The sequence below is a fragment of the Chamaea fasciata genome, unplaced genomic scaffold (genome assembly GCF_029207755.1).
Source record: "Chamaea fasciata isolate MVZ Bird 193981 ecotype frontalis unplaced genomic scaffold, bChaFas1.0.hap1 SCAF_16, whole genome shotgun sequence".
NCBI classification, from domain to species: domain Eukaryota; kingdom Metazoa; phylum Chordata; class Aves; order Passeriformes; family Sylviidae; genus Chamaea; species Chamaea fasciata.
Genome location: NW_027094101.1, coordinates 10,463,813 through 10,484,968, shown reverse-complemented (window position 1 = coordinate 10,484,968; position 21,156 = coordinate 10,463,813). Strand labels below are relative to the sequence as shown.

Sequence of the window (21,156 nt, the reverse complement as noted above, 5' to 3'; positions counted from 1 at the left end):
GCGCTGTGGTGGGAACCTTCCCTGTTGGGGAAAGCACAGCTCCTGGGAACACACTTCTGGGCTGGGGCTGGGGCCAGGGGAAAGGTGGCAGCTCCCAGGCATCCAGTGCTCCCGGTTCTGCCTGTGGCGGTTTATGGGGGGCAAGCCAGGTAGCCTGGCCTTTGCCTAAGTGCCCTGCACCAAAACACTTGCAGAAGGGATGGAAAAAACCCCAGAGCAGCATCAGAGGGGAAGTGGAGAGCCCTGACTGCTGGGGGGGCTCAGCAGTCTCAGTTTCCCCCGGGCAGGTGGCCACACTGCAAGAGCCCCGTGTCTGCCAGCCTGGCATGGCCCCAGCCAGCAGCAATCCCACCTGCATGGCCATAGGGGCTGGAGGAGCCATGGTGGGGAGCAGTCCCCTTCCCTGCCTGCCCCACCGTGTCCTCTGGGCAAAGTCAGATCGAGAAACTCACTCTGACCTCACCTGAAAACTAAGCAAAAAGAAGTGCAAATAAAAGAACTGGGCTGGAGGCGTAGAGGTTGGTGTGAGGTGCATTGTGAGGGAGGTCGTGTGTGCTCCTGTGCTTTGTTGTAGCTGAAGGAAATCTCCTGGCCCTGCCGTGCCACAGGCAGTCTTGTACTGTCAGGTTCTGCTCTCCAAATGGTCTCAGACTCACATGTAGGCACTGGCTGGGCACAGGCTGCTGGCTGGTCCCTGCTCCACAACCTGGACAGGTCCCTGGGGCGGGCTCTGCCAGCTCGCTCCCAGAGCAGCGAGGGGACTGCAGAGGGGCTGGGCTCCAGGGGCGTCCTTGGGCCTCTCATGCTAATCTGTGGCCAGCCAGGGGCTCAGGTGCTGCTGCCAAATCCCTGGCATCAGGGACTGCCAGAGCCATGTGAGTCCTGTGCTGTTTGCCCATCCCTGTTTGCTGACAGGGTGAGGCTGGTGTATGTGGCACTGGCTGAGCTGGCACTCGCTATGCAGATGCCAGACGTGGAAGCAGCAACTCCTCTTCCCAGGTGAATTTGCAATTACTTCCTCAATGTCAGGTAGCTGAAACCTGCAGCTCTGAAGGCCTGGGCAAGCAATCATCACTTCTCTGGCATGAAAAGTCACCAGACTCGTTTGTTTCTGGAAGGAGCCGATGGTTGGGCTGTTCTTGTCACCTTTAGAAAGGCATCCAGGGTTGTGTCTGGGAACGGCCACACTGCAGTTCATCCCACCTGTGGGAAAACTCATTCCAGGGAGAGGAGGGAGAAGGAAGGCTGCTCCAGCCCCAGGATGGCTCTGGTGGGATGTGAGCAGTGCTGCCGAGCCAGGGGCTGTAGGTGCGAGAGGTGCCGGCCACTGAGGGTGCAGCTGCCCCAGGAGCTGAGCTGTGCAGAGGACTCGGGCTGGGGGATTGTTCCCGGGTCTGGCTGAGCTCTTGAGGGTGGTGTGTCTGTCCTAGAGCCTCAAAGGCGGTGCTGTGACTGTCCCAGAAACACTGCTCTTCATCTCCACACTGGATGGGAACCTCCACGCCGTCAGCAAGAGCACAGGGGCCATCAAGTGGACCCTGAAGGATGGTGAGTAGTGATGGGGGGGAATTTGCTTACAGCCTGGCTCCTGGAGCATGTTCGGGGTTTGGGAATGCTCCCCTGGGCTGGCCCGTGCTGGATGTGCTCTGGGCTGTCAGTGCCACCAGCCCTGGGATGGGCTGCCAGCGCCAGCCTCAGCCTCAGCCCCAGGCACAGCTGAGTGTGGATGAGCATCTGCCATTGGTGTCTCTTTTGGCTCTGAACGGCAAACAGGCTGCGTGGCTGGGCTGGGTGACAGTGCCACGCTGGGTAAACAGTGGTGTTGTGCTGTCCCACTCACAGGAGCGCTGCTGATGTGGCCTCTCACTCTCTGTTTCAGATCCCATTCTGCAAGTGCCGGTGTATGTGGCAGAGTGAGTCATCCCCACAGGCAGCTGGGCAGTGCAGGAGGCTCCCTGTCAACTGATGGAGCAACAGCAGGAAAGGGGAACCACAGAGGAATGAATGCCCATGCCATGGCATCACCTTACCCTGACCCTGGTGCTGGCACTTGGCACATGGTGATGAGAGGAGCTGGCCTCTGCTGCAGAGCCGAGGAGCTCTCAGCTTGACTACACACACCAGCATGGAGAGAAATAGGGGGAAATCTCCCTGAAAGCTCAGGGGCAGGCAGGACAGCCAGAGCTCCTTGAGACAGGCAGGGCATCCAGCAGGCTGGTGGGTTGGCACTGGGTGGCTGTGGGGAGTCCCAGGACTGACCAGAGTGGGAATTCTCTCCTGCCAAATCCAGTGCTGCAGGTGTCCAGGAAAGGTCGTGTCCTGCAGTGACTGACCCTGGAGCAAACTGCTAAAGGGGATTCTGCAGTGTAGCCACTCTATGTCCTTGGAGGTGCCCAGGGCAGGGGGTAGCTGATGTTTTATCCTTCTCGTCTCCTTCCCAGGCCAGCATTCCTTCCAGACCCCAATGATGGCAGCCTGTATATCCTGGGAGGAAAGAACAAAGAAGGCTTGATGGTCAGTGGGGCTGTGGGGCTGTGGGCATCCTGTGACCCCCTGGGGTGCCCTGGGCTGGGGAGGTGACTCTGGCCCTGCCCCTGCTCTGCTCTGTGTTGCAGAAGCTGCCGTTCACCATCCCAGAGCTGGTGCAGTCCTCGCCATGCCGCAGCTCGGACGGAGTGCTCTACACTGGTACCGGGGATGCTGCTGACCAGGGGCTCCTGGGGGCCATGGAGGGCTCTGGGGGCTTACAAAGAAAGCATTTTCCTTCTTCTGTCAGGGAAGAAGCAGGACACATGGTTCATTGTGGACCCCAAATCCGGGGAGAAACAGACCACCCTCTCAACAGAGGCCTGGGATGGTCTGTGCCCATCCAGCCCCTTGCTCTACATCGGACGGACTCGTAAGCCAGTCCCGTGCCCCCATCGGCCTCCTGGTGCCAGGAATGGGGTACTGGAGATGACCTCATGCCCTTCTCCTGTCCCCAGAGTACGTCATCACCATGTATGACACCAAGTCACGGGAGCTGCGCTGGAATGCCACCTTCTCCGAGTACTCGGCCCCTCTCTGCGAGGAGTCCTACCACTACAGTGAGTGCAACTGCAGCAGCCACGGGAGCCGTGGCAGTCGTGGCACCCGGCTCCCCAGTGCCCACAGGACTCTGGCTGTGCAGGGGCCTGGGGTGACAGTGCCAGTGCCAGCGGGTCTCAGCTGTGCCCATTGCTGGGGAGAACAGGCAGCAGCCCATGGCTGGTGGCAGAACAGAAGGTGACCAGAGGAGACACAGCCCAACTGCTGCATCTCTCATCCCTCTTGCTCTCTCCAGAAATGGCACACTTGGCCTCAAGCGGGGACGGGCTGGTGGTGACCCTGGACAAGGAGAGCGGGGAGGTGCTGTGGGCGCAGAACTACGGCTCACCTGTGGTTGGTATCTACCTGTGGCACCAGGACAGCTTGCGCCGCCTCCCCCACCTCAACCTGGCCATGGAGACCCTGCGCTACCTGACCTTCCAGTCCCAGGACATCCATGTCCTCAAGTGGAGCTACCAGTCCGTCAAGGACTTCACTGCCACCAAGACCCAGCTGCTGTATGTGGTTCCTGAGCGGTGGCAGGCAGTGGCATTCGTGTCCCCCGTGCTTGGTCACCCCGCTCCGTGAGGGATGGAAGGTGATGCCTGTCCTTGCCCCCAGGCCGGCGCTCTATGTGGGAAAGCACGCGGCCAGTTTCTATGCCATGACGTCCCTGGTGCACGGCAGTGTGGCGCTGGTGGTGAGTGTCCCCACTGAGTGTCCCCACTGGGGCTGAGCTGGAGCGGGCGCCTCCGGCCCACGGTGCCCCACAAGCTGCCCTGTCCCCAGCCCCAGGGCATCACCCTGGCCAGGATCGACGGCCCCACCACGGACGACGTGACCATGAGGGAGTCCGGGGAGTGTGAGATCACGCCCAGCACTGATGTCAAGTACCCACAGGGCAGCATCACCTCACTTCACAACCAGTGGCTCCTCATAGGTGTGGATCTGTGGTAGGCACAGACTGACCCATGTCCTGGCTCCCATACGGTGCCCAGTGGGGAGCAGCCCGAGCTGCTGCTGTGCTTTAGGGGCAATAGCCAACCTGCTCTGCCCAGTGAGATGAATGGGATTAAGGCTGAGTCACCTCGGGCTCTCAGCCCATCCCTGTCCCCTCCCCAGGAGTGACTGCCAGGTACCCTGTGCAGGGTTGGGCAGGGACTCTTTTAGCAGGGCTCACAGTTACCCATGCTGGGGGTCCCATGAGAAGCAACCCCTCTGCTCCAGGAGAGCCAGGGCTGCTGGCAAGGGGTGGGTGCTGAAACCAAGAGGTGAACTGAGGGTTGCCTCTGTTCCCCTCCTGCTACAGGGCACCATGAGCTGCCTCCCGTGGTCCACACCACGATGCTGAGAGCCTTCCCAGAGAACCTGAGGAAAACCACGGAAACCATCATCCCCAGGGCTCCTCCCACCAGGACCATGTTCGACGATGTGAGTGCTGAGGGGTGCTGGGTCACTGAAGGGTCTGTGCTGCTTGAGATGGGCAGTGGGTCCCCGGCATAGGATAGGACAGCAAGGAAGTCCCAAACCCAAGTGCCCTGCAGTCTGTGCCTCTTGTGTCACCCAGCCCCGGGTGTGTGTTGCAGTTCCTGGCCCCGAGCAGCCCGGAGGAGCCAGCTGTCCGCAGTGAGGGGCAGCTCCAGCCAGACCCCAAGCCGGGGGAGCAGATGGAGGTGTATCCCGAGTCTGGCACCTGGGACCTGGCGATGGCTGGCATCGGCACGGCGCTGCTGGGCGGGGCAATCCTGGTCCTGCTGCTCACAGTGAGTGGTGGCGGTGCAGGGAGAGGGATAGCAGAGCCTGTGCCCCAGCGTGGCTTCAGGCATGGAGCTGAGTATTCCCATGGTTTGTGTTCCAGAAACTGCAGCGGCAGCATGTGGCCCAGCAGCAGCAGCTGGAGCAGCAGATACAGCTCCTGCAGCAGCAGCAGGAGATGCTGCGCCCAGGCCGAGTCTCCAGGGAGGACATCCCTGAGGAGCCCAGGGAGCTGGGGCTGAGCCAGGGAAGTGCATCAGAGCTCTCACAGAGCTCCAGCCCCTCAGCCTGCCTGAAGGACCCAGCTAACGGGACGGTCAGCCCAGAGCCAGCTGTCCCAGTGGCTGCTAAAGGTGAGGGCAGGGGGAATGGGCAGGCTGTGGGGGCTTCTCTCCAGAGATACCAGCACCCAGAGCAGGCACAGGGATGCCCACAGATGAGAGGGCTGCAGCCCACCTGGGATGGGAAGAGGTGCCAGATCTGCTGCTGGATAAGCATGGACTCCCTACATAGGAGTAGGGCCCAAGAAATGGCCACATGAAGAGAGAAACAGGTGTCCTCCATATAGAACTAATGCTTGGAGGCTGGAAAATTACTGTCTTCTCTCCCTTGCAGATGCAGAACCAGACCTGGTTGTAGTTGGGAAAGTTTCTTTTAACCCTAAAGACGTGCTGGGCCATGGAGCTGGAGGAACCTTTGTCTTCAGGTGGGTGACACTGTGGTGGCCACTGGTTCAGGGACTTTTGAGAACAGCTCATCACCTTCACCTTCTTCTGGTGCTCATCCCACCCATCCTGGAGCTGGGTTCGTGGCCCTCATTAACCAGGCACTGGGTACACAGGGCAGGTCCCCCTTGCACTCCCTCCCTGCCTGCCTGCACCTGCTCTGGCCCCTCGCACGCTTCCTAGGCTCTGGCTGAGCCCCTTTTCCAGCACTGAACACAGTGAACAGTGAGGAATGTCATTTTCCTACAAAATTGAGACCCTCCAGTTCCCAGCTTACACTGGGGAAGATCTCTTCCTGTTGGTGATGAGGCCAGGCTTTGGGGGTCACAGCAGAGTGGTCTGTGCTGAGGTGGGCGAGCTCCAGCGCTGCAGGAACATGTCTGGGCCGTGCCCACACGGACACCCCGGGGCTCTGCACAGGGGGCAGTTCGAGGGCCGCAGTGTGGCCGTGAAGAGACTCCTGCCTGAGTGTGTGCACCTGCTGGACCGGGAGGTGCAGCTGCTCCGGGAGTCGGACGAGCACCCTCACGTGGTGCGCTACTTCTGCACGGAGAGGGACCGGCAGTTCCACTACATCGCCATCGAGCTGTGCTCCGCCACGCTGCAGGAGGTGAGCCCGGGCACGGGGCGGCCGTGGGGCGCCTGGGAGCCCCGGGAACACAAGCCGTGGGCACACACAGCCTCTGTTGGGGCTGTTCTCCAACCCCTGCTGTACGCTGGTGTCTCTCCAGCCAGCTTGCCTTTGCCCGGTAAATCAGGCTTAGCTCCTCTCCCTCTGTGTGGTTCCAGTACGTGGAGAGCCCCAGCTTTGACCGCCGTGGGCTGGACCCGGTGTCCGTGCTGCGCCAGACCATGTCCGGGCTGGCCCACCTCCACTCCCTCAGCATCGGTAAGGGCCAGCAGCCCCCTCCCCAGCCCCCCCTCAGCTGTGCTGTGGGGTTTGGGCAGAGCCCCGTTTGCTCCAGCCCTGCCAGGTGACACCACACACTCTCACTTGCAGTGCACCGTGACCTGAAGCCCTGTAACATCCTCATCTCTGTCCCGAATCGCCACGGGCACATCCGTGCTGTCATCTCTGACTTCGGCCTCTGCAAGAAGCTTCAGGGGGGACGCCAGAGCTTCAGCCTCCGCTCCGGGATCCCCGGCACTGAGGGCTGGATCGCGCCCGAGGTGCTGCAGGAGGCCCCCAAGGAGAACCCTGTCAGTGAGCCGTGGCCTCCCCTGCCCTGGGTGCTCCTTGGGCCCATTGTGGCAGTGTCCCCCATGCTGGCACTGGCCTCAGGTGACACTGCTGGGCAGCACAATTAGGATGAGAGCTGCATGAGCCAGGCCAGACACAGGCACTGTGCTCCTTGTCAGGGCTGTCCCCATGCCCCTGCCCTGGGGACATTGCCCAACTGTGTTCAGCACAGGTGTCTTATTAGGCTCCAGTCCTCAGAAATGCGGGGTGGGGTGGTTGGAGGGGCTGTGGGTTGCTGCCAAGGTCACGCTTCTCTCTTCAGGATTGGGAATCTCATTCCCACTGGAAGCAGCTGCTGTATTGATCCTGGGCAGGGCAGTGCTGGGGCTCTTGCCTGATGGTGGGACAGCAGCAGCCACTCTGTGTCCTTTGGGCTGTGGAATCCTGAATTCTGACTGTGCTTCTGGAAACCCCTTCTCTGTTAGGGATGTGGGGTGGTGGGGCTCCCTGACCACAGGTAGCAGAGCAGGAGCCCCATGGGATGCATTTTCCAGCAGCTCTGCAGCCAATGACCAACTGCCCCCATAAAAAGGGAGAAAAGTGGGAGGTAAAGATTTCCTACCCTTTGCCTGAGGGTCCCATGTGCCCCCGTGTTTTGCAGACCAGTGCTGTGGACATCTTCTCAGCCGGGTGTGTCTTCTACTACGTGGTGTCGGGGGGTCAGCACCCCTTTGGGGACAGCTTGCGGCGCCAGGCCAACATCCTGGCGGGCTCCTACCAGCTGAACTGCCTGCAGGAGGAGGCTCACGGTGAGGCCCTTCCCCAGTGGCACAGCACCACGGGGAGGCTCCGGGCTGAGGGGCAGCTCACAGCCCTGGAGCAGGGGCGAGTTCTCTGCTGTTTTGTGTCACCCCCAGACAAACTCGTTGCGAGGGAGCTGATTATGGCGATGATCAGCTCCGAGCCCCAGCGCCGGCCCTCGGCCCCTGTGGTCCTTCTGCATCCCTTTTTCTGGAGTCAGGAGAAGCAGCTGCAGTTCTTCCAGGTGAGCTTGTGCTGTCCCACCGGCAATGAACGCAGGTGTGCACTGAAAAATGTGCTGGAAACTGCTGCATTGAGGTCAACATGCTCATAGGAGGGGCGAGGGGTCCCTGGGTCTCTGTCCCACCTCGTGCAGAGCAAGGGCAGTGCCATACCCACCCTGTCCCCACTCTTGGGCACACAGGACGTCAGTGACCGTGTGGAGAAGGAGCCAGCCGAGGGGCCCATCGTCTCAGCCCTGGAATCGGGGGGACGGGCGGTGGTGAGGACCAACTGGAGGATGCACATCTCCCTCCCACTGCAGATGGGTGAGCATGGAGGGGATAGGCTCATCACTGGGTCCAGTGAAGCAGGTAGGGACTGGGGCTCCAAGGGCTGCTGCATTTACTGGCCAGCAGGCACCTGCTTGTGCCCAGGAGCCGAAAAGCAGGGCAGGTAAAGGTGGCAGCCCCTCCTTGGGAGGCCACAGAGGAGCAGGGCTGGGACTTGCACTACTTGCTGTGGCAGCCCCTTGCCCCAGCTGTGTCCCACCTCACTCCATGTCTCTCCTGCTGTCCCCAGACCTGAGGAAGTTCCGCACCTACAAGGGGGGGTCAGTGCGTGACCTGCTGCGGGCCATGAGGAACAAGGTACGGCCACCCAGCTGCCCCGTGGCCCTGCCACCTCCCCTGTCCCCGTCCCCTCTCACCTCACGCTCTCTCCTGCAGAAGCACCACTACCACGAGCTGCCGGCCGAGGTGCGGGCGGCGCTGGGCTCTGTCCCCGAGGGCTTTGTGCAGTACTTCACCTCACGCTTCCCGCGGCTGCTGCTGCACACGCACGGGGCCATGCGGGCCTGCGCCCACGAGCGCATCTTCCGCCCCTACTACTGCCAGGGCCTGAGGGGCGACGGCGCCTGAGCGGCCCCGGGACGTGCCCGGGGGGCACTGTGTCCCTGCGCCTCGCCCAGGCCTCTCCCGGTGTGCTCCTGCCAGGGCCAGGTGGGCTCAGCAGGCACCGGGGCACAGGTGGGCACAGGGCGGCACTGTGCTCTCACCTGCGGTTTCCTGAGGGATCCTCTGGGCAACCACCTTTGCAAACACTCACAGTCAGACTCAGGTGAAGGCATTTGGGTCAGAAAACAAAGCCATCTCAGGTGGACACAGTGCTTGGAGAAGAAAGAGGAAAACACGTGTTTTCCCAGGGACAGCCACAGCGAGGCCCTGGCACAGCCATGCCCTCAAGCTGTCAGGGGTCCCTGGGGACATTCACCAGGGCCAGGGAGCTTTGTCCCGTGTGTTCTCTCCTGTGCCAGGAGCCTGGGGACGCAGCTCCTTAAGCTGTGACCAGGACCAGGCTCTAGTCTTGACACTGGAGCTAAGCCCAGCTGCCCTGGGGCTGGGACCTGCCCGTGGGATCCGGGCTGTGAGGGCACAGCCCCCACAATGAAGGTGTGGATCTCAGCTGGGCTCAGAACAAGGGTTTGTCCCTTGGGGTCCCCAGCAACCTGTGCCTCTGCCAGGCCTGAACCCCTGAGCAGGTGGCACAGCAGCCCAGGAGTTGTATCTGGGCACAAAGGAGGGAATTCCTTTCCCTCAAAGACAGGCCTATGCCTGCAGCTCCCCCAGCCTCTCCTGCTGCCCAGGGCTGGTGTACCATGGGTGCTGTGGTTCATGGCATCCCCATGGGCATGTGTTCCCTGTGAGCCAGCCTCCAGCACTAGCTGAGCCCACGGGCACAGAGAGCCCACAGCAAAGTTCCTCTGCGGAACAGCAATAATTTTGTACAGTCTGATTCCTGTGTGTACTGGGGTGTGGGATTTTGTTACACAAGTAACAGGGTTTGTACCAGAATATATTTCAGAATATATTTATACAAAACGTTATAAAAATTAAAAAATAAAAACTAAAAAGCTTGTCCTGCTTAAAAACAAACTGGACTGAGAGCACCTCTAGTTGCTGCCAGGGAGCAGTGGTGGGAGAACAGCACAGGCAGGTCACTGGGCTCCTGCAAGACAAGTCCTGAGAGGACTTGCGCTGATTCTTTAGCCATAATTAATCATGGAGCCAAGGAAGAGGTAAGCCCAGCCGAGGGTTGTCAGTAAGGGTAAGAGGATGCCTCATTCAGAGGGGAAGCCAGAAAGGTGCTGTCCCCTCTCTCAGCAAGGCAAAGGGAAGTGAAACAGCCTGGATGCTGTGTCAAACATTTTTTATTCAAGTTATGCAATATACAAAAGTTGAGGTTTCATGGAGTTTCAGTATTAAAAGGCTGATTTGTTCAATCTCACCCCGGGCTTGTTCAATACCTTACCTGAGCTTCTACCAGAGGAAACAAAGCCCAGAGCAGGGGCACAGCCATGTATGGACACCTCACGTGACAGCTCTGTTCTTCCCGTGCTCTGCTCACTCAGGAGCAGGCCCAGGCACCTCAAATGAGAGGGCTGGTTTGGAGCTGGGCTTTTGGCTTTGGGAAATTAGAAAAACAGGCTAGGTAGGGAATTAAAAAATAGACTTTGTTAGGAGTGGGAAGCAAGAAACCTTTGGGCACCAGTCAGAATGAACACCACCATTCCCACAGCAGCAGGGGCTTCCTTGTGGCACACCCAGGAGTGGGAATCCAGCCGGGCCATGCGAGAGCAGCTCCCAGCCCTCTCCCTTTGCAGCCGGGCAGTTTGGCACAGATGTTGAGTCCATGAGCAAGGTCTAAGAGGAAGCTTTCATCCGGCCAGAGCCTGACTTGGAGCTGAGCAGTTTCTCCACCATGGTGCGGGCATAGCGCAGGCGGCTGGCCAGCTCCCGGCAGCAGCCGTGCTCCTCGATCAGGCTCAGCTTGTACGTGCGGAAGTCCCGTTTCTCATCTATGTATGTGACAGCAGCCATGAGAGGGCACAGGATCACCTTGGTGTGGTCCTGGGGGGACAGAACACACAGGCACTGAGCACTGCACTGCTTGGGGCAGCACTTTCTCTGGATGAGCCATCTCAGCAGCACCCAGAGCGTGTGACAATGTCCCTCTGTAGAACTCCTTTAGAGTGCAGCAAAGAGCAACAGCAGCTAAGCTGCTGCTCCAGAGCACGGCCCCTCATGAGTGAGAAGAGTGTGGGGACCTCGCGTCCCCAAGGCAAAGCCTTGGCTCAGGTCATTCCCTTGTGCACCCATCCACGTAAGCAGCCGGAGCTACGGCCCTGCGAAGAGCCTCACCTGGAAGAAGTTGATCTGCACAGTGCCGTTGCTGAGGTGCAAGATGATGGCACTGCGGGTCCGGAACCAGGTGCACAGGTAGGGCAGTCGGGCCAGCTCGTCCCCTTCCCGTGGCGTGATGTTTGCCCCTGCCTTCAGCAAGTGCTCACTCATGTAATTCCGGAAGTACTTCAGTAGTGTTATCTGCAGAAGGGAAGGGCTGTGAGTGACCCCAGGCACAGGAACTAACATCACAGTCCCAGACCCTCCTTACATAGTTCAGAGCCTGAGGTGTCACTGCAAAAACTTGTGGAAATCTCAAAGTTAACTCTGACTGAGACACATCACACTCACTTCACTGAACACTTTGGTGTGTGCAGGTCATGTGAGCACTTAAATTTCTGTGAAACTGCTCATAAATGAGCCTCAGACAGCAGTTAAGAGGTGCTAGTGTCTGTCCTTGGGACCATGTGTCACCAGCAAGAGGAAGCCTGCAGAGTGCCAGTGACCTGCAATCATGTTTCTCCCTGGAACACCCCCTGCCATCAGAGCCTAAGGCTGGCAGGAATCTCACCACCCCCCAAGCCAGGGCTCCTGTCCCCAGGACTGACCTTCTTGTTGAGGGCAGAAGGGTAGGACCTCACAGTGAAGTAGGACTCTGTGTTGTTCTGCTCAATGTACTGCAGGTTGTCCCCATCGTTGTACATGATGAGACGAGTGGAGTCATTGAAGAGAACCCCAACGCTGTTGTCACAGAGCTGGTAACCTGCCCAGAAGGGACCCCATGAGGCCTGCAATCTCAGGGGACCAGCAGCAGTGGGAAGTACCAAGGCAGATGGTTTATCACCCAGGGATTCCCTAACAGCCACCCCACCAAGTCCCTCCTCTTTGGGGAGTTCTGGGTGGCACTTTCCCACCTCTGGATTGGTCACCCCCCTTATTGCATCAGCTGCTGCAGAAACAGCCTCTGCTGCCACCATGTCCCTGTGCAGGCTGGGGAGAGCTCGGTCACCTCATGCACATTGTCCACCTTAGAGTGGCCAGGGCTGATGGTCAGTGCTCTAGATTCCCAGGGTATTTAGTACGATTCCAGTCAGTGGTCTTGGAAACACACACTGGAATATGGTGATTAAAAACACAGACCTAGGAAATGCCCCAATCCAGGCTTCTCCCAGCCCCCTCAGACACAAGAAATGCCTGAAGCATTGCCACCCATAGTATTTACCGAGTCCATATTTATCTGAGTAGTCCACCCATTTGCTAACCCAGAAGATGGGAATGCAGGCTGGGTCCTCAGCTTCTTCTGCAAGAAGAAAGCAGCTTGTTAGGAGACATTTCCTACAGCCTGTGCACCCCACAAGGCCCATGGGCTGCCCCAGGCTCACCTTGCCTCACTGCTACTCTCTCGGAGGGCTTGGCTGCGTTGACTGCAGTCAGCTGCTGCAACATGTCAGCCAAGTGGCAACTGATGGCATCTCCCACCTCCCGCAGCCCTGCTGCTTCCTCCTTGTCTGCCAAGGGCTCCTGTGCAGGGCTGTCCAGTCCTGGGCAGAGAGAGGAGAGAGTGAGGTGTGACCAGAGAGAGGTTTCCAAAGGCACCAGACTTACAGCCTACCCCAGATGTAGACAACACCTCTCACACAGAATGGATCATGTTGGAAAGGGACCGTGGTGGGGCACGTGGTCCCACTTCCCTGCTCCAGCAGGCTAATTCCAGAGCACAGGAAGTGTCCAGAGGATTCTGGAATATCTCCAGTAAGGGAGACTCCACACACCCTCTCTAGGCAATCTATTCAGTGCTTGAGCACTGCACAGGAAGGAAGGTCTTCCTCACATTCTGGTGGAACTTCCTGGGCATCACTTTGAGCCCATTACAGAGCTGAAGCGAATGCAGTGCTTCAGCCCAGAGAGAGCAAGAAGAGCCCCCTCACCCACAAATGCTCTGACTCTCCATAAGGACCAGGAAATTATGTGAGGGAGGCACACTGAAGGCTGTGAATGCTGCTGGAGGCCAGCCCTGCAGCCCAGCCTCCCCTGGGCACACACACTCACCTTTATTGAGCGCAGTCAGCGGCTTCCTCCCGCCCAGCTCCATCCCGCTGGGGGCCAGGGAGAAGCGGGGAGCGATGGTGAGGCAGCTGGTGGGCAGGCGGCTGGGCAGGTACCCTGAGGTGAAGAACTCGTCGTTCAGCAGCTCGTCAATGGTGGGCCGGGCCGCAGGGTCAGACCTCAGCATCTTCTGGATGAGGTTTGCGGCCACAGGGTTGATGTGCTGAGGGACGGGTGGAGTTTAGAGATGGGTCAGGGGACAATGTGCTCTAGTGACAAATGAACAGGGTTTACAGCCCAGGGAAGCTCCGCTTGCAGCAGAGCTCCAGTGCTGCATCAGGCAAGCAGGACACGAGCCTGGGCAAGCAGAATTGGGTAGCACAGAGAACTGGCTCCTAAAGGTACCCAAAGCCTAAGGCCAACTGACTTGACCATCATCAGCAGTGGGATCAGCTGGGGACCTGGCCCAGACATCACGGACTTGCCCATGTCTATTCACCCCCCACACGCCAACAGCCCAGCTCAGATTTCTGCAGGATCAGGGGGCAGGGAGCTGCTGGCTCCCCAGGAGGTTCACACCACCCCAGCCTGAACCAGCCCCTCCCAGCACTGACAGCCCCCCCCCCTGCTGTGTGAGAGCCCAGAGTGCCAGACACAGAGCCTGCAGCAGGAGGCTGACCAAGCACAGTGAGCCAAAGAGATCCTCCATGGGAAGCAGCAGACCTTGGGAATGGTGTACTCGTTCTTCTTGATCCGGATGTATGTGTCCTTTAGACAAGAAGTCTCAAAAGGCGGCTTCCCCACCAGAAGAGTGTACCTGGGCATTCCCAGACAAAAGGGTGTCAGTTTTGCAAAAGAGACTCAGATTGTGCGTAGAAGTGACCATATCCTAAGCACACCCAGGGGCTTTCCTGGCAGAGGGAACACACTTAGCATTAGACACACTGACAGCTACATGCACTGTGCTTGGATCCTATCCCCTGGAAAGGGAAGCAGGGATCTAGCACCCTGCAGGAAAAGTTTCAGTTAGGGAAGGTCAGGAGCTGCCTGGCAGCAGGACTCAGCACTGTGGTGACAGTGACTTGGAGGTTTGGATCACACTGAAGCTCAGAGGGGTCAAGGAAACCAGAACCACAGGGACTGCCCATCGCCATGGCAATTTGACTCACATGATGCAGCCAATGGACCAGATGTCCACCTCAAAGCTGTGCCCCTTCTTGCCCAGCACCTCTGGGGCGATGTAGTTGGGTGTCCCACACAGGGTCTTCTTGCGCTCCCCATCATACTCCACTTTGGTGGCCAGGCCAAAGTCACCTGGAGGGACAGGGGAACGGGATATGACCAAGATGCCCTGGCTGGCTGGTGCCCGGGCTAGGGTCCCTGCCACTTACCAATCTTCACCTCCATGTCGTCGCTGAGGAAGAGGTTGCCCAGCTTGAGGTCGCGGTGGATGACGCGGTGGCTGTGCAGGTACTGGCAGCCCAGGATGGTCTGGCGCAGGTAGTACCGCACCTCGGGCTCGCTCAGCGCCTTCCGCCGCTTGTGCAGCTCCAGCAGCGACTGTGGGGGACGGTCGGTCAGTACCGGGGCGGGGGTTGCGGGACGGGGACAAGATCAGTACCGCAGGACGCGGGGAAGGGGACAGTCAGAACCCGGGGGACACGGCCACCCGCCCCCCGGCCCCTCACCCTGCGGCGACAGAGCTCCAGCACGACGTAGACAAAGTCGTCGTCCTCGAAGAAGCCCTGGAAGCCGACGACGTGGCGGTGGGAGAGGCTGCGGTGGATGGCGATCTCCATGGACATCTTCTCCTTCTGGTGCGGCTTCACCAGCAGCGACTTGGGCACCACCTTCCCCGCGAACACCTCCCGGCTCTCGGCCTCGGCCAGTTCATAGCACCGCGCGAAGCCGCCCTTGCCCAGGAACCGCCCGCGCACGAAGCTGCGCCGGGTGCGCGGGTCCACGAGCACCTTCGGCACCTCCTTCCCCGCCGCTGCCGCCACCGCCGCCGCCCGGGCCGGCTCCGCGCGGGGCGGCTCCGCCCGGACCGGAGCAGCGGCCGGCCGCGCCGCCTTCCCGCCCGGCGCGCTCATGCTGTGCCCGCGCGGAGCTGCGCTGGGGCACCGCCGGCTCCCGGCTCCCCGAACGGAAACGGCGGGTGCAGGGGAACGGCGGGTCCCGATGCCTTGTACCGGAGCAGCGGGGGGGTCCCGGTGCCGGTACAGCAATGGGTGCCGAGTCCCGGTGCCGGTACAGCAATGGGTGCCGAGTCCCGGTGCCGGTACAGCAATGGGTGCCGAGTCCCTATTCCGAAGCAGCGGCGTGTTCCGGGGCAGCGGCGGGCCCGGGCGGAGCTGAGCTCGGTGGCTCCGACCGCGATTCAAAGGCGGCGCCGGGGCCGTTACCGCGCGCGGCCGCTCCCCATTGGCCGCACGATTTAAAATCCACGCGGCGCGCGGGGCACCATGGGAGCAGGGGGACACACGCCCCGGCGGGGGCGGGGCCGGGCGCGCTGGGACACGCCCCCACGGCTCGCGCGGGTGTGCGCGTGCGTCGGCGGCCGTTGGCAGTGGCCGCGCGCGCTCCCGCCGGCCCCGGCACGCGCGAGGCGCGCTCCCGCTGCCGAGCCCCGGGACCGGCGCGGCCCCGCGGGACCCCCGAGCGCGGGCACGAGGCGCTCCGTCAAGGACGTTCCCCTGGGATTTGCACCCGGCGTGGGTTTTCCGTGGAGAGGCCGTGCGAAGGCACCGCCCGCTCTCCGCGGCTCCCCCGTCCTGCCGGTTCCCAGCGGCATTCCCGCACTTTGGGCTGGTTTTTATAGCGTGGACACCTCCCACCGCTGCTGCCCCTCGGGTGCCAGTGTGGCAGTTCTGAGGGGCTGTCCCTGACCTCACTGCCCCCTCTCCCCACGGACACGCTGCCCACTGACACCCCCTGCCCCAGAGTCCCCCACCCCAGGGTCTCCCAGTGCTGCCTCCTGGACCCCACTTGCCAAGAGAAGTGACCGTGGGATATTCCCAAGCCTTAACTCCAACAGCAATGAAAAATAACCCCAGAACCAGCAGCAGTGCCTCAACCCAGGCATCCGCTCTCTGCTTCCTGGCATGCGTGGTCCCATGGGCTGAGAGAATTAACATTGTTTGGCCTCCTTTCCCCATCAGCAGGAGCTGTTTCTTTCAGCCCTGGCTAACAAAGAGCAGACGTTAGTGGCCAGCATATGCCATGCTTTGGCCCGGTGGGTTGAGCCAATGCCCGTGGCCAAGCCTCACCCACAGGCACAGGTCAGCTGTGCCAGGGTCTACTGGAGAGCCCAGGGCACACAGACACAGAGCCCTGCAGGTCACCATAGCCACAGCTCAAGTGTCATTCCCACCAGAGCTGGATCATCTCGGGAGATTCTGCTCCCCAGAAGGCAGGCACAGCCCCACTGGCCTGGTGACTGAGAGATCTTCCCACACAGCCCCTCACGCTGAGCCACCAGCGCTGGCCCATGGCACAGGCAGGGAGGGCTGTGCTCCCAGGGACCCTGAACACCCTCAAATACAGCAGCACACCCTGCCCGTCCTGGCCAGCAACGCCCAGCAAAGCACACAGCAGATCAATGAAGCAACACAGCAACTTGGGGGTATTAGTGCTCAGTGTTTGTACAAGAAGGCATTCCCCTCCCTGTAGGATATCCTTCCCCACTACTGCAGCTCCTCTGGCTACAGGCACAGCCTCCTGTGTCATTCTACTGCACCACGCTGGATGAAAGGAAGGTTGCCTGCAGAGCTGGGCCTCCCCACGCTGCAGCCCACTGACACTCCATCTTCCCAGAACTGGCAGAGGCGGAGAGGTGAGCCCAGGTCAGAGGGATGCTTCAGAGGCAGGAGGAGAAAGTGGCCAGTGTAAGGAATGTTAACAGTGCTGGGTGTTAGGGATCTTCAGTAGTGGCTTGGTTTTAGGCCCTGGCAGAGGCCACCTTAACAGAGACAACAAAAGAGGTTTTAATCAAGGCAGAAGAGTCAGCTCAGACAGCTAGAAGGAAGAGCAGCCCAAGAAACATGTAATTGCAGTGACATATCCCTTCATGCACTACAGCTCTGCTCTCAGGTGACTGTGGAAATTCATCACTCAGACTTTTCCAGCTGCCATCCCACTCCCAAACTCATATCCCTTCTCCCACTCCTCTCCCTGCTGCTGCAGCTGCTGATCAAGCGATCCCAGTGAAATGCACAATGTGGTGTTGAAACTTTGAGGTGACAACACAGCAACACAGCACAGACACTGCCAGAGACACTCTGGAGCAAAGCAGTGCTCTGAACTCCTGATTTTCAGGAAATCTCACAGGACGCCCCAAACCTGTCAAGTCTGTGACAGAGGAGGTTTCTCCAGCCCCTCAGAGGGGGAAAGCAGCTGTTTCACACTGTTCTACACTTTTTAAATGCACAGGACAGAATAGCCTGTAGCAGTCACAGAACAAGGGACTGTGGCTCATGCCCAGGCACAGCAAGAACCTCAATCTAGTTTGATTTGAAGAGTCATGAGTCACTTGAACAACTGAAGAGGCTTTAATTTATGTACAGTAAAAATACAAACTGGTTTTACATGTGATGTACAGCAGCTACTACACATGTTAGTACTCATACCGCTATTTGCTATTAAGGTGTATCAGGATTTGCTACAAAGATCAGCTGAGGCTCCAGGGCCGCACATCCACAGCCACACACCTAACCACACACCTACTACATGTCCTGGCCCCAGCTGCTACACTACAACATGCAGGAGCCCCAGTTTAAAACCTAGAGCAGGACTATGCTAAGCTTTAATAGAGCACAACCAGAGCAAGCAGACTCGTCACAAGCATCAGATGCCTCCAACTTTCAGAGCTGCTCTTAACAAGAACTATTCCTGCTCTACTACGTGTCCAAAATGAAATCTTCACTCTTTCTAAGAAGTCTGAGTGTCATTCTTAGGTTTCATAATGCAGAAAAGCACTGAAGAGCTTTCTGCAAGTATAGACAGTGGGTAATAAATGGGGACAGTTGCAGCATTCTCTCACTTTTAATTACCCACTTTCTGCTGCATTGAATTCTGTGAGTGACATTGCGATCCTCTTTTCAAAGGCCTTTGGCTCTTTAAGGTCTGGGATACTCAGGAAGTGACCCAAGAACACTAGCCCTGAGGGATGAGAGCACAGGACTGAGGTCAGGCTGCCTCAGGAGCTAAAAGCTAAGAAACATCCTGTCAAGCACAGAAAGACAGGTGTCAGTGTCACCCAAAACTCCTAAAGCCAACAGCAGGATGATGAACCCCTGGAGAGCATCCCAGGAAGAAAAGGAAGAGGCCATGCACCTCAGCATGCAGGCCCACAGGCAGCAAGTATTGTGCCAAAGGAAAGGCCTGGGTCTAATGAACCCTGGTACGTGCCCAGAGCACACCCAGAACAGCCCTGCTGGGATGGAGACTGCTCCTAGCAAACCTAAGCCTAGCTTTGGGTTAGGACAGGACCCAGCAGACAGGCTGAGGCTGCAGAGCACGTGCCAGCTCTGCCTTGTTCCCCAGCTGCTGCCCCAAGGCAGGTGTTTCAGCTTTCCCAGCTCCAGAACATTGAGTGGCACAATTCAGACAACGTGGAATGGAGTACACTGGATGAGCATACAGAGTTTGAACAGGACACAGCAGCTTTCAGGAGGGACTGCCTGGCCAGGCCAGTGGTGCTCAGGAGAGAGCAGGGCTCTGGCCTCACTGGACAGCTCCCCTCTCCCACCCCAGAACGCTCCTGTGTGCCTGGAACATGGGAAAGGGGCTACTAGACCTGAGTGAGTGGCAAGAACTTCTGGTAATAGCTCTTGGTGACGTCAATCATGAGTTCCTGGGTGCACTCTGGGAGCTCCCCAGAGAAGAGTCCTGGAAGAACAACAACAGTACATCAGTCATTGTGTACCACCTGTGCACCACGCACTAAAACAGAGAGTTTCACAGGTTAAAACTGTTACTTTTCAGTGCAGCAAGTGCCTGATACCTTTATTTTTAGGCACTAAATGCTAATGAACACCTTTGTTATAGAAACCCCATTTAAAATAAGAATATCCATGTTATCTGCACTTTTGTGCCAGGGAAGATAAAGGGAGCATACCTGGGCAGCCCGAGAAGACAGTGAAAGGTGGAACTACGGTTTCAGGAGGAAGTACTGTGTTGTCTAAGATTTTGCAGCAGTCTTTCAAAACACACCTACGTCCCTAAAACAGAGAACAGGAAAAGTTTATATTTACAACACTATAAACATGAGGTTTTCTTATTACTACTGATATGCTACCTAAATTTCAAGAAGATTAATTGCTCAAAACATTTCCTTCACAAGAGATCACAGGAATAAATCTTTACCCTGACTGAATGCTCCTCCTAACAGAATTAACTTTTATTTTTGAGGAAAAATCTCTGCTTGTTTTCAGCTAGCACAGGTACAACTGCACATTAACATGTCAGTTGTCAAACTGGCACCAAAAACCCGAATCAAGCAGTACCAGCAAGGCCTTCCCTCAGCACACAGTAGCCTTGACTATTTGGTCTTATTTACACAGGAACACAATTCCACTTGTACTCTGTGGACAGGTTGCATTCCCTGGGCAATCTCATTAGCCAAAAGGACAACACTGTTGGGATGGATTTTCCAGCCAGCAGCAGCTGAACCCGCTGTCCTCAGAAAAGTAAACCTGAAAGCTCAGCTTCCTGCAGAGAGGGAACAGGAGCAGGAAGGAACAGCGCAGAGGAGGTGAGCCTTCTCCAGCCAGCTGGTGCAGACACCTCTCAACTGCTGTCACAAGGCTCCAGCAGCACCCAGGAGTTTACAGAAAACACAGAAACAGCACTCACAATGACACAGTTCTTGCCTATGTGCACATAGGAGCCGATCTGGGCCGCATTGACAACACAGTCCTCTTCTATGAACACGTGGTCACCAATGTGCAGAGGGAAGAAAGCCACCCTGCAAGAGGATAGAACTTGTTTGTGTCTAACAAACAAACAAACTGACACTGCCAGACCCAAAATCACCCCGTGGAGTCTCCTGTCCCCAGGTGGATTAACAGATGTGGATCTAGTGCTAAGGGAGACAGAACAGTTTCTGGGTTTCCCCTCTCTAAAGGATGGCCCAAAGGAGAAGGAAGATGTAGTGAATAAACACACAAAAACTAAAACATGCTCTTGACTTTGCTATTCTAATCTATCCCTTTCCACCCAACAGCCTGATGGGAACACCAACCCTCAAGGCACACTCAGCATGTGAGGAAAAAGCAGGCTTGAGAGATGTATTTCTGCAATCTGCTGCAAAAGGAACAGAGTTCTTGGAACACAAGACTCAGTCAAGCTGACAGATTTTTAATTTTTTTTGGTATCCCCTAAAGGAAAGGGGGCTCTTACCCTTTACTGAACTTCTTGAAGGGTGGCCTGATGACGCTGCGGCTCTTCACCACGCAGTGCCGGCCCACCCGCACGTTGGCCAGGTCCCCGCGGATGATGCAGTCGTTCATAACGATGGTCTGCAGAGGGACACACAGCTAAACCAGCTCCCTCTGCTACCCGTGGTGGCAGTTATCACACAAACCCATGCCGAGGCCTGGCCACTCCAGAGAGATTACCTTGCTTTAGGGACGATTCTTTCAGTCAAAAGAAAAGTGACAACAAAGCGAAAGTACAGGGGGTTGGAACCACCAGCTGTGTTCCTGGTCATGCCAGTGAGCATTACAGAGCCAGGCTTCGGCCCAGAACAGCATGGTGTTGTCCCGCGGATGGAAGCAGCTCGGGCTGCGGGCAGCAGCGCTGGGCACCGCGGGCAGGGCACCGGGGACCGGGCGGGGACACGGCAGCCGCCGCCCGGCGCTCACCTTGCCGTTGAGGACGATGTTCTGGCTGCCGCACAGCACGGACTGCCGGCTCACCTTGTTCCCGGAGGCCTGCGGGGAGAACGGGCGGTCACGGCGGCCGTCCCGGGCCCCGCCGCCCCCGCCTCGCCCCCGCCGCGCCCCGGCCAGCCCGGCTCGGCCCCGCGGCCCCCCGACCCCCGTGTTCCCGTGTCCCCGCTGCCCGCACCGTCTCGATGTACTCGGACTTGTTGTAGAGCATCTCGCTGAGCTCCATGGCCGCTCCGCCCGGCCCGGCCCGGCCCCGCCGCTTCCGTCGCGTCACCTCCGCCGGGCCGGGC

General features: G+C 58.4%; 3 protein-coding genes across 5 annotated transcripts; 1 reads left to right on the top strand and 2 right to left on the bottom strand.

Moving 5' to 3' along the window:
* Positions 1–1,489: 1,489 nt before the first annotated feature.
* On the top strand, positions 1,490–9,558 carry ERN2 (endoplasmic reticulum to nucleus signaling 2). Of its 3 annotated transcripts, none has more exons than XM_066198010.1 (20): positions 1,490–1,548; positions 1,880–2,514; positions 2,616–2,688; positions 2,777–2,899; positions 2,985–3,086; positions 3,323–3,584; positions 3,688–3,766; positions 3,856–4,006; positions 4,376–4,497; positions 4,653–4,829; positions 4,925–5,174; positions 5,437–5,527; positions 5,967–6,156; positions 6,336–6,435; positions 6,547–6,716; positions 7,388–7,535; positions 7,644–7,771; positions 7,952–8,075; positions 8,329–8,396; positions 8,475–9,558. In XM_066198010.1, exons 2-20 carry the CDS (start codon positions 2,413–2,415, stop codon positions 8,664–8,666), a joined length of 2,652 nt encoding a protein of 883 aa, XP_066054107.1. In that variant the 5' UTR covers positions 1,490–1,548; positions 1,880–2,412; the 3' UTR covers positions 8,667–9,558. The 3 variants fall into 3 exon arrangements, with proteins under 3 accessions (XP_066054107.1, XP_066054106.1, XP_066054108.1); XM_066198009.1 differs by having other exon boundaries at positions 6,547–6,746; XM_066198011.1 differs by lacking the exon at positions 1,490–1,548 and having other exon boundaries at positions 1,910–1,913; positions 2,442–2,514; positions 6,547–6,746.
* Positions 9,559–9,939: 381 nt separating this feature from the next.
* Positions 9,940–15,366, bottom strand: PLK1 (polo like kinase 1). Its single transcript, XM_066198012.1, has 10 exons — positions 14,663–15,366; positions 14,366–14,534; positions 14,144–14,288; positions 13,698–13,791; positions 12,978–13,197; positions 12,311–12,469; positions 12,151–12,228; positions 11,537–11,691; positions 10,947–11,129; positions 9,940–10,655 (listed from the first exon to the last, which is right to left on the bottom strand). The coding sequence occupies exons 1-10, from the start codon at positions 15,065–15,067 to the stop codon at positions 10,449–10,451; spliced, it is 1,815 nt and encodes a 604-aa protein (XP_066054109.1). The 5' UTR covers positions 15,068–15,366; the 3' UTR covers positions 9,940–10,448.
* Positions 15,367–16,601: 1,235 nt separating this feature from the next.
* DCTN5 (dynactin subunit 5) lies at positions 16,602–21,120 on the bottom strand. Its single transcript, XM_066198538.1, has 7 exons — positions 21,045–21,120; positions 20,840–20,908; positions 20,376–20,494; positions 19,830–19,941; positions 19,093–19,195; positions 18,772–18,863; positions 16,602–16,935 (listed from the first exon to the last, which is right to left on the bottom strand). Exons 1-7 carry the CDS (start codon positions 21,090–21,092, stop codon positions 16,915–16,917), a joined length of 564 nt encoding a protein of 187 aa, XP_066054635.1. The 5' UTR covers positions 21,093–21,120; the 3' UTR covers positions 16,602–16,914.
* Between the last annotated feature and the right edge of the window lie 36 nt (positions 21,121–21,156).

What these genes read in the sequence shown, in the direction of transcription:
- PLK1 (XM_066198012.1), bottom strand. Translation starts at nt 15,067, where the DNA reads ATGAGCGCGCCGGGCGGGAAGGCGGCGCGGCCGGCCGCTGCTCCGGTC. An exon ending in TGGTCCATTGGCTGCATCAT is followed by an intron (nt 13,792 to 14,143) that starts GTGAGTCAAATT and finishes GGGAATGCCCAG; the next exon opens with GTACACTCTTCTGGTGGGGA. An exon ending in GAGAGTAGCAGTGAGGCAAG is followed by an intron (nt 12,229 to 12,310) that starts GTGAGCCTGGGG and finishes TTCTTCTTGCAG; the next exon opens with AAGAAGCTGAGGACCCAGCC.
- ERN2 (XM_066198009.1), top strand. Translation starts at nt 2,413, where the DNA reads ATGTTTTATCCTTCTCGTCTCCTTCCCAGGCCAGCATTCCTTCCAGAC. An exon ending in GCTCTACATCGGACGGACTC is followed by an intron (nt 2,900 to 2,984) that starts GTAAGCCAGTCC and finishes TCCTGTCCCCAG; the next exon opens with AGTACGTCATCACCATGTAT. An exon ending in AGCAGCTGCAGTTCTTCCAG is followed by an intron (nt 7,772 to 7,951) that starts GTGAGCTTGTGC and finishes TTGGGCACACAG; the next exon opens with GACGTCAGTGACCGTGTGGA.
- DCTN5 (XM_066198538.1), bottom strand. Translation starts at nt 21,092, where the DNA reads ATGGAGCTCAGCGAGATGCTCTACAACAAGTCCGAGTACATCGAGACG. An exon ending in AGTCCGAGTACATCGAGACG is followed by an intron (nt 20,909 to 21,044) that starts GTGCGGGCAGCG and finishes TTCTCCCCGCAG; the next exon opens with GCCTCCGGGAACAAGGTGAG. An exon ending in TAGGCAAGAACTGTGTCATT is followed by an intron (nt 19,196 to 19,829) that starts GTGAGTGCTGTT and finishes TCTCTGTTTTAG; the next exon opens with GGACGTAGGTGTGTTTTGAA.